This window comes from Rhinolophus sinicus, linkage group LG06, assembly GCF_036562045.2.
Source record: "Rhinolophus sinicus isolate RSC01 linkage group LG06, ASM3656204v1, whole genome shotgun sequence".
Taxonomy (NCBI): Eukaryota; Metazoa; Chordata; class Mammalia; order Chiroptera; family Rhinolophidae; genus Rhinolophus; species Rhinolophus sinicus.
In genome coordinates this window covers 22,644,928-22,661,003 of record NC_133756.1, presented here as the reverse complement: position 1 = coordinate 22,661,003, position 16,076 = coordinate 22,644,928, and the positions used below count along the sequence as shown (strand labels likewise).

At 40.2% G+C, this 16,076-nt stretch overlaps 2 protein-coding genes across 12 annotated transcripts in view; both read left to right on the top strand.

The window, feature by feature from the left end:
- The window catches only part of LRP8 (LDL receptor related protein 8), a 72,973-nt gene extending 67,973 nt beyond the window's left edge, over nt 1-5,000 (top strand). For all 11 annotated transcript variants that reach the window (XM_074334742.1, XM_074334743.1, XM_074334747.1 and 8 more), the window contains one exon: nt 349-5,000. In XM_074334742.1, coding sequence (XP_074190843.1) covers nt 349-387 — 39 coding nt within the window. In that variant the 3' untranslated portion in view covers nt 388-5,000. The remainder of the gene's footprint in view (nt 1-348) is intronic.
- Nucleotides 5,001-7,982: 2,982 nt separating this feature from the next.
- On the top strand, nt 7,983-15,467 carry MAGOH (mago homolog, exon junction complex subunit). The gene is made up of 5 exons (XM_019742833.2): nt 7,983-8,149; nt 10,741-10,799; nt 12,569-12,679; nt 14,064-14,146; nt 15,224-15,467. The coding sequence occupies exons 1-5, from the start codon at nt 8,062-8,064 to the stop codon at nt 15,321-15,323; spliced, it is 441 nt and encodes a 146-aa protein (XP_019598392.1). The 5' UTR covers nt 7,983-8,061; the 3' UTR covers nt 15,324-15,467.
- Nucleotides 15,468-16,076: the final 609 nt, after the last annotated feature.

The window sequence follows — 16,076 nt, the reverse complement described above, 5'->3', positions numbered from 1 at the left end:
CAAACCTAAAATCCTATAAGAAAGGATTGAGAAAGTTTAGATCTCTGTAGCCCTCCTTTACAAAGAGGCAGAACAGAATGATGGAAAAAGCTAAAGCTCTGGATTCACACAGATCTGGGTTCAAACTGTAGTTTACTCACTTGCTATGTGATCCAGGGCACATGTTTAAAGCTCATTGAGTCTCAGTTTTCTCATCTGTAAAATATATATGATAAACCTGTCTCTCGGGGTACTTTGAAGATTCCATGAGCTCTAATGTCTGTAAACTAGGAGAATGTCTGGTACCTATGGATACTCAATAAATAGCTCCTCTGGTCTAATCATGATTTCTCTGCTTTGTCTCCCCAGCGAGTGGCATTAAGCCTTGAAGATGATGGACTGCCCTGAGGATGGGACCACTCCCTTCGTGCCTCATGGAATTGGGTTCCATGCACTACACTCTCTGGATGGTGTGTGCTTGGATGGAAGGGTTTCTGTTTATGGGTCTGTGAGTGAATGCGCGTGCACGTGTGTATGTGTGATTTTTTTTTTTTTAATTTATGTTGCGGAAAGGTAACCACAAAGTTATGATGAACTGCAAACATCCAAAGGATGTGAGAGCTTTTATATGTATAATGTTTTATACACTTTTTAACTGGTTGCACTACCCATGAGGAATTCATGGAATGGCTACTGCTGAGTGACTAACATGATGTACATAACCAAATGGGGCCGATGGTACAGTAGCTTACTCATCATTTTAAAACTATATTTACAGAGATTATTTGGTTTTGGGGGGATTTTTTTAGGTTTTGGAGTTTTGAGGTTTTTTTGTAAATAAAATCATTATGCTTTGTGGCTATCCATCAACATAAAAAAAAAGAAAAAACCACTTCGACTCCCTCCCCCATTTAGATTATTTATTAACATATTTCGAAAATAAGATTAGTTCTATAAATAATTTAGAGACATGAGAGTATTTATTTTTGGTATGATTGGCCCACCACATGGACTCTGTATACGTTTATGTCTGCATGAGTGTGAGAGAAAAATCTAGAGAAGAGGTGCACCTATGGCTGTTCGAATATATAAAGATAAATATATTTTAAAATAATCCACAAGAGGGGTATCAGTTGTTTTCAGAGAAGCTTTTGGAAATTTGGCTCAGAAAGCAGATACCATGGTTTGTGCAAACATGTATTAGAAGAGAATCTTCTCCACCTCTGGCTATTCCTGGGACCCCAGTCAGTCAGGAAAAGCCTTTCGGCTCACCCATGGCTGCTTTGACTCCTACCTGGGCTCTCTGTTCTGTGGCTAAGGCCAGTGTACAGACTGCACAGTGCCAGAAGTTCTCGAGTGCTCAGGTGAGAACATACCTGAACCTTAGCTATTCCTCGTTTTAAAGTTCAGCATTTCGAGTAACTTCATTTTCCTTCAGGACACTTGTGTTGAATTCATTAAGGTTGCTCTGAAGCACCCTTGAGGGTGCCTTCCTTACTTATAGAGAGCTAAGTGGAGATGTTTCCAGAACAGCCCAAGTTTACTGTAGGGACTGGCTGAGGATAAGGACAGTGGAACCGGTTTTGTTACATCTCCATTTCTCCCTTCCCCTTACTCACTACCATTTCGTTTAGGTGGGGAAGAGTAAGACAGAGGTTTGTTACCATAATGTTCATATGGATGAAACTAATTTTTGGATTAAGTCAGAAAAAGTGGCCAAACCTAAAGTCCTAGTTGAGGGAGAAATGGCATACGCAATATCATAGTACATTGGATATATATGTCCACACAGGGATTTGGTTACTGCTTTGTAAATAAAAGGAAAAACTCTAGGTATATGTATAGATTTTTTTTTTTTTCACTGTGGACACTTTCTTTGCTTTCCCTGGGCCTTGAGGGAAGTGGGGAGAAGTGCTCTTTTCTCTTTGTGGGGTCTACCATTGAAAACATAATCCTACAATCCCAGAAGGAATTCAGTCCCTGCTGACTCTCATCCAACATGTGGTCTTTTCTTAATTCTGCTGTTCTGCTCCTTCACTCCCACTGGACAACCAGGGACAAAGTGTGACACGTAAGTGTTTGGCTTAAGTAGGAGGAGAGGACATGTATCTAACCTTAACATATCTGGAACTTGACACATTTAAGCAAATTTTTCCCACCTATGCCCCAGCTGCCACAACTCAATGAAGCTTGGATGTCTCACCAGCTTGCTACCCTTTGAATTTCCAGGAAGACATTCTGGAGATCTATCACCAAGTTCCTAGGAACTTTCTCTACATCATTCACGGTCTCCTAACTTTTGAGAAAACTGTTCTGGAGCCTGGGCACTATACTTTGCCTAAGCAAGCAATTTCCTTATGATATGTATGTCCTGAAACATTCACTGAGAGAGTAAATGCAATTGACCTAGAATGACCATCACCAAATAGAATTTTAAAACTGGGTGGCCAACTCCTATGGAGCTTAATCACTTACTATTATTCTTTCAAGAATGGAAAGTAAAATTATTTTTGACTGAAGGAAAACTGATGACAGTGAAAAATCATTGAAATTTACCTAAAACAAGCAACGTTTTCTATAACCTGCCTCCAAAGACACAGAATTTCCTGGGGAAATGATAACAGTGACTAATGCATACTATCTAAACTTTCTGTCAGATCCTGGCCTTCATAGAAGAAAACAATAAAGGGGGCCAGGATGATTCAGCCTGAGATTCCAAAATGATGATGAACCACAACTTCTCAGAGACACCCATGATTTCTGAATAAGCTACAACTGCAGTTTGAAAGAGGCAGCTATGGGAGCAACCTACAAAAAACAAAGTTGTGGAGCACTCACGTGGATGGCAGTAAATGAGATGAAATCTATGGAGTCGGATCCATCTTCCCTCTAATCCTGGAGGCATTTGAGCCTCATTCTGAGGTTTAGTTCCATTTCTGTTGCCTTTTGCCCTTGTGCTGTCATATAACTATAGTCATTAACGGGTCACACAGTCATTGGACTATAGAGCTGGAAGGAAGCTTAGAAATGATGCCAGGAGGGCAGGAAATTTATCAGAAATATTTTTTCTCTATTTAAAAGAAACTGGTCCCTGTCCTTTTCCTCCCTTTCCTTCTCCAGGAGACTACTTTGGGCTGCCTGATCACTGTACCAAACCTGCTATCTATCTTTCCAATGGAATTATGAAGGCCCTGGCAGACATGGCCTTTCAGAAACAGAAAACTAAAATTTTATTTATTTACTTTTGATAGCATGGTTATTTATAAAACAGATGGAGGTAACCTGTAACCTTAGAATGAGATCAGATTTAAATTTATGGCAAAAAGTACTACTGATCCCTCCAATTCTCTCTTTGTGATTGCAGTATATTAATTCACTAAAACCATTTTCTAGGTACCAACTAAGTGTCAGGCACTACAGATGTACAGGTCAACCAAACATTTTCTGTCTTTATGGAGCACAAAATAGCAATAGAGGAAGACATGTGGAAACATAAAAAAGAATAGATTCTTTTCAGAGTATTGTTAAGATACAAAGAGATCATTTCTACCCAAGAAGATGAGGAATGGGGTCAAGAAAGGCATCATAGGAGAAGTGACCTTAAGCTAAGTCTTAAAAATTAAGTCAGGGTGTCCAAGCTACTTCAGGCAGAGGAGACACAGAGGCATGGAACAGCATGGGGACTTTAAGGAAGTGCATGTAATTCATTAGAAGGAACAAAAAGCTCAAGGGAGACTTAGCAAGAAATAAGGCTCAATGAAAAGACAGGTTCAATTAAGCACTTTATAGAATACTTCTATTTAATTTCTGATTCAATTAAGCAAACATTTCTTGGTCATTTATTGTGTACGAGGCACCGAGTGCATCATGAAAACTTCACCAGGATGTGTTGCCAGCACTTTGCAGACTTGGCATTCTTCAGCCTCAAGTTTTTCCAGTGGCCAAAGGGAAATCGTGACTGCTTTTCATATATTTGAGTTGAAGTTTTTTGATATGGTCAACGACAACTAATATAAGGGCCGTGGGATTTTCACAGAAGCATTCCACGCTGTCAGGAGCCTCAGATTTTCTCAACAGTGAGAAAGAAAACTGGAAATTTTGAAGACATGAGTCTACAGAGGTAACCCCAGCACTGTCCAGTCAGGCGCTGGTGGGAATGGGGAGAGGGGACAGGAAGGTGAGCCTCCCCAGCTCCCTAACTTTAGCCACACACTCGTCATTTCACAGAATATAAATGGTTAGCAGTTAAAACATTTCAGAGTAAATTATTTACTTTCCCATCAATGCATGAAGATAGAGGATTGCAGTTTTCTCACACTGTATTTTTAGGGTATTGGGGATATTCAGGATATGGAGAACTTAGAGGTAGAAGAATTACAGCTTCAAATTTTCAGTTAATAATTCAGGAAGCTCTTTTCATTCAAGCTATGCACCATGTGCATATTCAAAAATCAGCAGAAACCCTCTGTATTTGCAACACTTTGTGCTATAAAAAGTAATTTTAAAAAGAACCACCTGTATATGTATATATAGATATATTTAAAGACACGAAGGTTTTGATACTTTTTTACAAAAATTACAAGAGCAAACAAATACCTGTACAAACCATGTGTTTTAAAATAGCATTTTGTTCTATACAAGCTGTTGTTAATTTGGGGGTGAAGTACTGGTCTGCAAACTCCATCACACTGTACCCCAATGAATTTTCCTTGTTTGTCCCCCCACCCCCGCACACACACACCCAAATTACCATATTTGATGTAACAGGCAAACAGGCATGTTAGAATGTTGGATCACACTAACCATTTCTGATCTTTTTGTCTCATCATTCCAAGTTCCGTTAGCTTCTGTACTCAGTCCCCTTTGCAGTCTGGTTTCTCTTCCGGAGGCAAAGGGTGGTGTGTTGCATCTTACTAGCTGTATTGACGTCATCTTGGTGAACTAAAAACCAAGTGTGGACATTTGTAAAATCAGTGCACTGTTTCTAGAGAGACATTAAATTCATTTTTTAAAATCTGAAAGTGTTGTTTCATTGTGATGCTTTAATGAGGGGGGAGTGAACAATCATTGGTTGAGTCCCTAGCGTGGACCTAGTATTATTCTACATAAATTACCTTAATGTTCATCAACAAATCTGTGAAATAAATACTGTCAACATTATCATTCCCATTTTATAGATAAGGGAATGGGTGAAGGAACTGCCCAAAGTCACAGTTATGTTTAGTGCCCCCAAAGTACATGTAGCACATAGCGCTCATGTACATGTGGCATTCTCTGCCTAGATTTTCCTTCTCTGCCTCTTTATCTGGCTAACTCCTGTTTGTCCTTGAGTACTCCGCTTAGGCCTACTCCTCCAGGAAGCATTCTCTCTCAGACCCAGACCTAACTCATAGGGTGGGGTAATTATGCTTCCACAACAAATTTGGCCTACTTGTATCCCAATACTTCTGCCCTGCTTCTCACCCCCGTGCCACTGAGGTTGCTTTTTACCAAGGTCAGCCGGGAGCTCATTGATCATAGTGCAAATACTTTCACTCCTTACCTTCCTAGACCTTGCAAGGAGAATTTAACACTGTTGGCACTCCTTTCTTAGGATACTCTTACTTTGGCTTACATGACACCATACTCCTGTTTTCCCCCTACCTCTCTGGCCACATCTTAATCTCCTTTTCCCACCCCTTAAATTATGGTATCCCAGCTCAAATCCATCCATTTTTATATCTCCATTGCTACTATTGGAGTACATACAGATCACCGTCATGGATTATCACCATCATAGATTAACAACTAATCTGAATTTCATACTTCTAATCTTTCCATTTTCCAATCCAATCTACAACATTGTAGCCACAGTAATCTTTCTAGAATACATTAGGTCATGCCACCACCACCCCTTTTACTTTCCTGCTTTAAAGCCCTTCATCTGTTTCCTTTGTGTTAAAATCCAATACCCTTGGCTATTAGCCCAAACTCCTTAATATGGCTTGTAAGATCCTCATGATTTGGCTTCTGCCCCTGTCCTACCTCATTCTGTATTCTAATCACAGTTCTGGGCCCTCTGGAACATTTCCTTCAGAAGACTTCCCTTAAGCCCCGAGACTGGATTAGGAGCCTCTCCCTGTGCTTCCATAGTATTTTGTGCTTCCCCTATTTATAACCTTGATCCCTACATTGTAATTGCTTGTATGCTCAATTGCCTCCTCTGCAAGCTCTATAAAGGTCTGTTTTATTCACCATTGTATTCCCAGCACATGACACACAGATTAAAATCCAATACCCCGGGGTTTTAGCCCAAACTCCTTAATATGTCTTGTAAGGTCCTTCATGATTACCTGACATCTCTATATGCTTAACTTAACTCCAGTTACCACCTCAAGATTGTTATAAGGATTGAAGGAACAAGCACTTGTAAATGGGCTCAGCTTCGCGGCTGACATTAGGTGCTTAATACCTGGTGATTCCTTTCACTTTTTTATACAATTCTCTTGTTACCACCTATATCCAGGATTTTTTAAAAATAAAATGCCTTACATTTTATGGTAATTTACAGTTTGTATTTTCCAATTTCCAAAACATTGTTTCTTACCCTTGAAACAGTTCTGCCAGGTATACAACAAGCTCATTTTAAAGATAAGAAACCTGAAGTCCAAAAAGTTCAATAAGTTCACCTTTGATCACAGTGAATCACTATCACACAAAGGATTATTTTAACACGTCTCAAGTGATTTTTTTTTTTTTTTTTACACCCCATCACACCCACTTTACACTCTGCTACCAGTGCTTTTTCAGGGAGAAAATGAACAATGGCAAGACTAGGAATGAGAATCAGACTATAGGCCTGAATACAAAACTAGTATCCAGTTATAGTTGCCAGGTCGCAAGAGAGATGCCACCTCAGCACTGTTTCTAGAACCAGTTCCATGCCCCCTCTGGCTGGAACTTAGGTGAGCTAAAGCAGTGTTCTAGAAATTAGGATTTTGATTGCCCTTTGTCTAATCAAGAAGCAAAAATTTCCCACAGCCAGAAAGCCTTCACAGAGGTCAACCAGTTTGGCTTGAAGAGACAAGAACCTCTTGGGCAGTTCTCAACCATGACTCATTCCCGGAGCTTTGCAAAAACACAAACAAACAAAAACCCAAACCCCAAAAACAAACAAACAAACAAAACCACCCATGTCCAGGTCCACTGCGCGAGATCTTGATTTAATTGGTTTGGGGTGGGGCCCAGGCATCAGTATTTTTCAGATGCTCCGAGGTGATTCTATTGTGCAGCCAGGGCTGAGAAATCACTGCTGGGTAAGCAGTGCATAGATGTCTGGGGAGTGGGAGATCAAATATTCAAATTACCTTCTACCCACGGCACGCACTTCAGAGACCAATGAGGTAGAAAGGGAATGGCAGAAACAAAAGGTAGAGGGAAAATGAGGAATAGGCGGGCAAGTTCATTCCAGAGAAATGGCAGTCTCCACTGTGGGTTCAGGAAAAGCATCTCTGACACGGGTTTTCTCGAACTGGTCCCTAACCAGCCCAGTTCGGTCAGAGCCAACTTTAGACATATGCACTATAGTGCGCTGCGTTCTCCTGTGAGAATGGGTCATTTAACCCCATTTTACTGTTGAGATGACCTAGGTCCAGAGACCGCGAGGCGCCTTGTGCGACTCACACAAGTCCTTTCAATGGAAGTTGAGCCTGAAGGGACGCAGGACTCGGGCTGTTCTACCCAAGGTCTTGAAGCGAGGTCTACAGACCCTGCACCGAAGACCTGAAACCCTTCGTGACTTGGCTTTCGGCCTCAGTCCTAGGAGAACGCCGGCGGGTAAATCTCCGCCTCGTTTCCGCCTCGGGCTGAAGGAACGTGGCTGCACTGACCCAACCACCGAGTCAAAACAACCTTGTTCCCGCCGGGGGAGACCCAGCAGCCTTATCCCACAGCCCGGCTTGGGGGCGGAGGGGCGGCTTCGCTACCGGCGACAGCGTGGACTTGACGTCACTTCCGGGCGCCGCCGTAAACGTCAGTGTTGGGCGCGTATGGTGGCCGAGTGGTTTGGGGTTCAAGTTTGGTCTCGGTTACCTGTTGCGAGCCATGGAGAGTGACTTCTATCTGCGTTACTACGTGGGTCACAAGGGCAAGTTCGGCCACGAATTCCTGGAATTTGAGTTCCGACCCGACGGTGAGAGCGGCCTGCAGTGCCCCGGGAGCTAGGAGTAGGCCTGGGGGGAGGCCAGTGGGGAGCCCGGGGGTCCGGAATGTGCGCGGAATTAGAGGAACGGACTGATACCTGTGCGGCGCGGGTCTGGAAAGAACACTCCTGTGCTCCTCCTGTCCATGTGGAGGGACTTCTGTTTAGTGACGTTTTTGACCAGCGTGCTTCATTCAGCAAACACTGATTGAACGCCCACTTTGTGCTAGGCTGTGTTCCACAATGTGGGATACAGGTGTGAATGATAGATAAGCTTCCTCTCTCGTGGAACTTGTACTTCTATTGCGGGGAGAGAAATCGTAAACAAAAAAGGAGTCCAGATAGTGATCTGAAAATAAAACAAAACGATGGAATTGCTGGTGGGCTGCTTTTAGATAGAGTGGCCATTGGAGAGCTCTCTGAAGAGGGGATACTTGAACTGAGCCCTGATTGACAAGAAGGAGCCACCCTTATGAGGCTTAGAAGGAAGAGCATTCGAGGCAGAGGGAGTAACAAGTGTCAAGGCGGTAGGGCAGGGATGAACTAGGCATATTTCAGGTGACCAATATGGTTGAGAGTAGTGACCTCTGGGGAGAATAGTAGGAGATGATATGGGATAAGTAGGCAGGGGTCACACCATGTAGGTCTATATAGGCCATGGTGAAGAGTTTGGATTTTATTCTAAGTGCTGCAGGAAGCAACTGGAAAGTTAAGCAGAGAAGAGATGTGATCTGTGCTTGAGAAAATATGCTAATTAGTGGGTGCAGAATAGGCAAGAGTGGAAACGGCTACTTATTAAGAGACAGTTAACAATTGTCCAGACAAAAGTGATGTTGGTTGGGTGGTAAAAGTGGAGAGAAAGATTTAGGGTACTGTTGGAGGCCGAACCAATAGGACTTTGTCAATTATATGATTTAGGGAGGGGCCACAGTGGTGAAGGAAAAGGAATAAAAAATGACGGAAAACTCCCACTAAATGGGGGCACAAAGATGAATCTGACAAGCTGCATTTTGTGAAGGAGATAGATTTTTAAACAATACGACAGTATTTTAGGTGCTGTGGCAGAAAGAAACAGAAGGGACTCTGGGAGCAGAAAGAAGGCATCTAATCTAGCCTGAGGGTTCAGAAGAGGCTTCTGGCATAAAATAACTTGGGGACGGAGGATGTGAGTCTTTAGTGGCTGTAGGAGTTGTTTAGGCAGATGAGAATCAAGAAGGCATTTTGGACCGCATTTAAGGCAAAGAGAATGAAAACCAAAAAGTGCATGGGATGTTTCAGGCAGAAACCAAGTAGTCCGATTAACTCCAGCTATGTGAGAGAGGACTGTTGCAGGAGTGAGCCTGGAAAGGCATGCAGGGGGCTCCGCTTAGCAGTATGCCATGTTAATTTGGATTTTATCAAGAAGGCAGTGGGAAGCTACTGTCCGTATCACAGTATTAGGAGAAACCTAATCATATCTGTCTGTTACTACATCAGTTTGTCCACTATAGGGAGAATGAACTGAAAGGAGAGACTTGAGGCAGAGAAACAGTACAGTGAGGCATCAATTAATTTGGCTCTTTTTACATGTGTGCCTTCTATTCTATGGGGAAAAAAATCACCTCTTCTGTTTCTTTGTATCTTCTTCATACCCACCATATGCCCAAATTAGCCTGTTGAATGCACATATGCACAAAGGGCCTTATAAACCAAATGTGCTAAATAATAAAACAACAACTTTTCCATCACAGGAATAGATCAGGATATTGCACAGTCACATGGTAATATATGTAAACAGTATTTTACAGTTTTCAAAAGGCTTTCACAACTCATTTGAGCCTCTGGAGGCTCTGTGTGTAGGTAAGTTACCAGTTACTCTGTTTTCAGCTGAGGTATGACTTGCCTGTCACAAAAGAGTCTGCCTATGTTCTTTTATCACATCTGAGCTACCCTTTGCAAGAACTGTAATTCATTGTCAGCTATATTTTTGGCTATGAGGCTATTTAATAGCCTGAAGTGAAGAACTGAAAAAATTGTTACTGTTGAAACACCAACGGTGTAAATAGTAAATCTGGGCCAGCCCGGTGGCTCGAGCGCCGTGCTCCTAATGCTGAGGTCACCCGTTCGATTCCCACTGGGGCCAGTGAGCTGCACCCTCCACAGCCAAGATTGTGAACAACGGCTCTCCCTGGAGCTGGGCTGCCGTGGGCTGCCGGAGGTTGGCTTGGGCTGCTGTGTGCTGTCAAGAGCAGCCAGTGGCCAGTGTGAGTGGCTGGCAGCCATCATGAGCGGCCAGCAGCCAGCATGAGCTGCTGTGAGAGACCGACCAACGACCGGCAACCGACTGCCTCAGCCAGGGGGGAGCACAAGGCTCATAATACCAGCGTGGGCCAGGGAGCTGTGTCCTATACAACTAGACTGTGAACAACGGCTTGAACTGGAGTTGAGGGGGGAAGGCAGAAAAAGGGGGGAAAAGTAAATCTGTTAGACTCTTGAGGGGAAAGTTAGGATACATTTTAAGCAACAGCTGATTGTCTTAGTAGGCTAATGATGTTTTATTCATGTTTTTATTATACATTGAATTTGTGTTTTGCCCTTCATAGGGAAACTGAGATATGCCAACAACAGCAATTACAAAAATGATGTCATGATCAGAAAAGAGGTAATGAGTCTTCTGAGATCCTTTCCTTCACTACAGCTTAGCCTTTTGTCTTGTTTTTGTTCTTTCTGGGAGTAGTATTGAAAGATAAAGAATAGGGAAGTATAGAGTTTGTAGACAGCTTCTAAAGTTTTTCTCAAATCTACTTTTCATGTATATTTTGTTTCACAATGCTGAATCAATTCCTGGTAGTCATTTGATGTCTTGCAAATCTCCGTTTGAACCCTGAACCTACTACTTACTAACCATGTGACCTTGGGCACATTCCCTGGCTGAACTTGATTAGTCTCAGTTTCTTTATCTGCAGAAACAAATAGTAATAAAACCTACCCCCCACTCACATAAAGTGTTTGGTATGTTCCCTGGTACAAAGCACTCAGAGGAACTCTTTAATTTGCATTTGAATGGGGAAAGGGAACATGGGGAAGCAGGTAACACTATTGAATGTATGTCAGATGTCAGGTCTGGCACTAGATATTTTATGTACATGATCTTATTTACCCTGATTGTAAGCCTGTGTGATGGGTGGTATTATATACCCTTTAAAGGTAAGACAGTGAAAGCCCAGATATTACCATATTTGGCCATGTATAATGCACTCCTGTGTATAATGCGCTCCCGCATATAATGCGCACCCATGTTTTTGGCCCAAACTTTCAAGGAAAAAAATCTGTCGTTTTAATTTTTTAATTCAAATTTTTATTTGTATATATTTAGATACTTGTGTTTTGTATTATAAAAGAATTTTAGCCTTTATTTTTTAACATATTATGATACAAGAAATTTCATGTAACAAATAATTACAAAACATAAGAACAGATACAACATGTAATAAATTTTATGTACCGGTAACAAATTTATGATATTTACACATCATAGAAGGCCAAGAACTCTTCGTGGTTGCAAGTTTGTCTAAGTTCAACAAAACCAATTATCGTAGTCCAGGGTATTATTTTGTATACAAATATCATTATTGATTTCTAGAGTTACACTTTTCACTCATAATCATAAATAAAAAAATGAAAAGCATTTGTATAGATAAGGAATTAGAACTACCCATGTATAACGTGCATCCTTATTTTTCCCTTACAAACTTGGGCAAAAAGTGCACATTATACAAGGCAAAATATGGTAATTATGGGACTTGTTCAGTCACACCTGCTCGGAAGACAGCAGGAATTCAAACCTATGCCTCCCTTTGTCAAGTCCATGTACTCCATTTTGGTGGGATTTCTACCACATCTGTAATTTCATCAAAGCTATTCTTAACCACTTTGTCATATTTGAAAATATCTTTTAACAGTCAACAAATTTTCATACTATTATATTTAATTAGCAGTTTTATGTTTACCCACACCTGTCAGCATCCTCACTTGTTTTTTTAACACAGACTTATATGTAAAATGTATTTTAAAGGCTATGTCTCTGCTCTTCAGAAGCATGTCGTCTAGTTACGAATAACCAAGGTTACTCAGACCTTTTGTTTTCGGTTTGGGTGTGAGTTGGGTATGTAGGCAAGGAAAAGGTCCATGTGAACAGGATGTGCCAAGAAGTAGAAACAACTAGTAGGGGGGCTGAGGTGTAAGTCATTGGGCACTTCTGACCTTGCCCTCTTCTTCAGCATGTTGAAGTCAAGCCTGAATATCTCCCTATTTACAGAGGTGCCAGAAGTAAGTTTTCAGGAGCAGTTTTTTTTCAATCTTTCTTCGCTGTCTGAATCAGAACCCTGCTTAGGGATACAACTTAAATTCTGTTTTTTAATTTGCTTTCAGGCTTATGTACATAAAAGTGTGATGGAGGAGCTGAAGAGAATAATTGATGACAGTGAAATTACCAAAGAGGATGATGCTTTGTGGCCTCCTCCTGACCGAGTGGGCCGGCAGGTGAATGTTTTAGCAACTATCCACAATGCAGAAGTCTTACAAATAAGAAGTTTACTGCTGTGCATTTAACATTCAATCTACTTGTGTGTGTGCGTGCTTATGCATGTTATGGAGGCCTACACAAAGGAGATTACCAGCACTTGGTCTAAGGAAGCAGTAATCCCACAGAAAGGAACAAAGAGAGCAAGTGGTGCTGCTGACCACCTAGGGCTCAGCCCTGAATTTCTTCTTGTGATCCCCTCCCCATCTTCGCAGAGTTTTTGCTGTCCACCTCACTTACTAACTACTACTAAGGACAAAGCATTGTGAGCCTACAAAGATAAATAGAACATAGTTATTTCAACAGTCTACTGGAAGGAAAATCATGCCAACAACTTAAGTATATGAACTACTTCTCTCAACCTCAATTGCTTCCTTCTGAATTCAGACTAATTGATTTCCTTGTTTCTCCTCTTGTCCTGTACAGTCCATTTTTTTTAATCTTGAAGCCAGAGTAATCTTTTAAAATGTAAATTGCTTTATGTACAGCAGGTCCTCGAATAACATCATTCCTTTAATGTGGTTTCCGTATAATATTGATGAGATGCCATAGGAACTTAACTCTTGTTTATATCAATTAGCCTATGATAAAATTGATTTTGTTATACTACATCATTTTGCTTAAAGTCACAGAACCCATCGATAATGTTAAGTGAGGACTTACTATATTCCACCGATTTTAAACTTTCCAGTGGCTTCCCACTGCATTTAAAATCCATACTCCCACCTTATCTTCTACCATTCTCACAATCTCTGGCTGTGTCCAACCTCATTGGCCTTATTTCTGTTCCTCAGCTATACCTAAGTTGTTCTTAGTTTAGGACCTTTGTATCTGCTACATGCTGCCTGGAATATTCTATCCAAGACTGTCTTTATTATTGAGGTCTTCATGTCACTTCTTCATTGATGTCTTGCCTGTCCATCAAATCTAAAAATGCCCTTCCCCTTCATTAAAAAAAAAAAAAAATCTGTCTTCATAGCATTTATCATTATCTAAAATTGTCCTGTGTTGCCCAGAAAGGTTAGATTTTTGGTATTTGTAAAACACAGATTTATACGTTACTCCACACTGTTTACAACAAAAACTCATATACAAAACAACTATGTAATTTTTTCCAAATTCCAGAAATGGTGGAACCTTATGGATACAACTTAACTTTGAGTATGAACTACTCAAGGGCTAAACCAGTATTTATCTGTTTCCAGTACCCAGTATAGTTTAGTGCTCAGAGTGAACTGGTCTTATGTATTGTAAAGTTTGTGATTTGGCAGGTGATGAACCTTCCTCCTGTACTTAATGAAAACTCCAGTTCAGTTTGACTTCGTTTTTTTTTAATGTTTCTAGGAGCTTGAAATCGTCATTGGAGATGAACACATTTCTTTCACAACGTCAAAAATTGGTTCCCTTATTGATGTCAATCAATCCAAGTAAGAACATGATCCTTATATCCAGATGTGTGTCTTTTGCAGCAGATTGATATGAAACCCTTAACCAAGCTGGGACCATTATGGTAAGGTCTGGTACAAATGCAAGACCAAAGGGGCCAGCTTTGTCCCTCTCATTGGAGAGACTCTAAATTATTTTCAAGGGCTTACTCCCATTGCTTTTGGTGTTTTATTCAGCTATTGCTAATAAGAATTTCTCATTGACACACACACAGAGTAATGCCATAGGAGCGGCCAAAGTTGGTAAGAATCTGGTCAAAACAGAAAAATGAAATAATGCCAAAACAAGTGCATGAGATAAACTGTGGAGCCACTAAGTCTGAACACCTTCTTCAGTGTTAGTCATTCAGATTAGCACTGGAAATTGTTTAGAATATAAATGTAAAAATTGGTGTTGTCAGTAGGGCAAATTATAAGGCTGAGACATAAATCCGTATGTGCAGAGTCGTCAGAATTTGGCGCCTCTTTGACTCTTGTGTTCTGAGGATTTGGGATTAGGTATGCCTCACTTTTAGTACATGTTGGGCAGACGTGTCCTTTGGCCAGTCTCGTTATGCCGTAGTAAGCTTCAGCCTCTTAGTCCTGCTTAGTAAGTACTACTACTTAAAAAAAAATGTTTTTTTCCTAATTCTGAAAGTAATGCATGCTCATTATAGAAAATACAGAAAACAGAAAAATAGAAAGGGAGAAATCACCCAGAAACCAATCAGACAACTCTTAATATCTTGAAGTATTTGTCTCTTTTTCTGTGCAGTAAAAGATAGTTCTTTAAAGGCACAAAAAATACTGAGATCAACAATCTGTTACTTTAATGATTTTTTTTACTTAATGTAAGCATTTCCCTATTTACAAAAACCTGAACATTTTAAATGACTCCATGATATTCCATTTTAATGTATAGCACGTAGCTTTTTCCTTCTTTTTGGACTCTTAGTTATTTTCAGTTTTAATTCTATAAATACCTGTGAGTAATATCTTGGTATAATCTGAGTTATTAAATGGTATTGTCTTGCCAGTTTTTCTCGGCTTTTTAAACATTGTTTTTCTCTTGCATTTTAGGGATCCAGAAGGCTTACGAGTATTTTATTACCTTGTCCAGGATCTGAAGTGTTTGGTCTTCAGTCTAATTGGATTACACTTCAAGATTAAGCCGATCTAGATTAAACAGTATGGACACAAGGGGTTGGGGGTGGGAATAGCTGTTTTGAATTACCATTATCAGGAAATTTTTGTGTATATCAGCACAATATTTTTTTTATAAACTTTAAATGATTGTCTTTAATAAATGCATAACAGAATGTAATTTTATTGTTTTATAAAGATCTGAACGTGTGAACTCTTCTCACTTTTTAAAACACTAACATCCTATGTGAAGGAACTGAGTCAGCTCTGTACATTTAAATGGCAATTTACAAGAAATAAGAAAATAGAGAAACATGTTTAAAAAATACAGTGGGAATCCCATCAGCAATATCCAGAGGAAACTGCAGGGCAAGTGATCTGGTTTCTTTAATAAATTACAAACATAAAATAGAAATGGAGCAGAAATCTATAAAGATTTGAGATATGTAATGTACAGAGTTTGGATCATGAGTCAGAAAGTTTTAAATTATTAACAACATTGTGGAAACTTGAACACAGGCTATTTGATATTAATGAAGTACTATTAATTTTTTAGATGTAAAATATTGTGGTTGAATTTTTCCCCCAGCTTTATTGAGATGTAATCGAGGTTGGGTTTTTTTAAATCATCTTTTATAGATACATCTGTAGCTATTTCAGTATGGGAGAAAATACTTTGATTTAATATATTTTAAGGGATAAAATGCCTAGTCTCAAAAGTTTTCCAGTACGTTTTAAAATCAATACCAACAGCCATTAAAAACTAACACCTAATTGGTACAAATAGTGT

Excerpts from the sequence above, each read along its gene's own strand:
- MAGOH (XM_019742833.2), top strand. The coding sequence starts at position 8,062 with ATGGAGAGTGACTTCTATCTGCGTTACTACGTGGGTCACAAGGGCAAG. Across the intron at positions 8,150-10,740 it reads ATTTGAGTTCCGACCCGACG|GGAAACTGAGATATGCCAAC; the intron begins GTGAGAGCGGCC and ends TGCCCTTCATAG. Across the intron at positions 12,680-14,063 it reads CTGACCGAGTGGGCCGGCAG|GAGCTTGAAATCGTCATTGG; the intron begins GTGAATGTTTTA and ends TAATGTTTCTAG.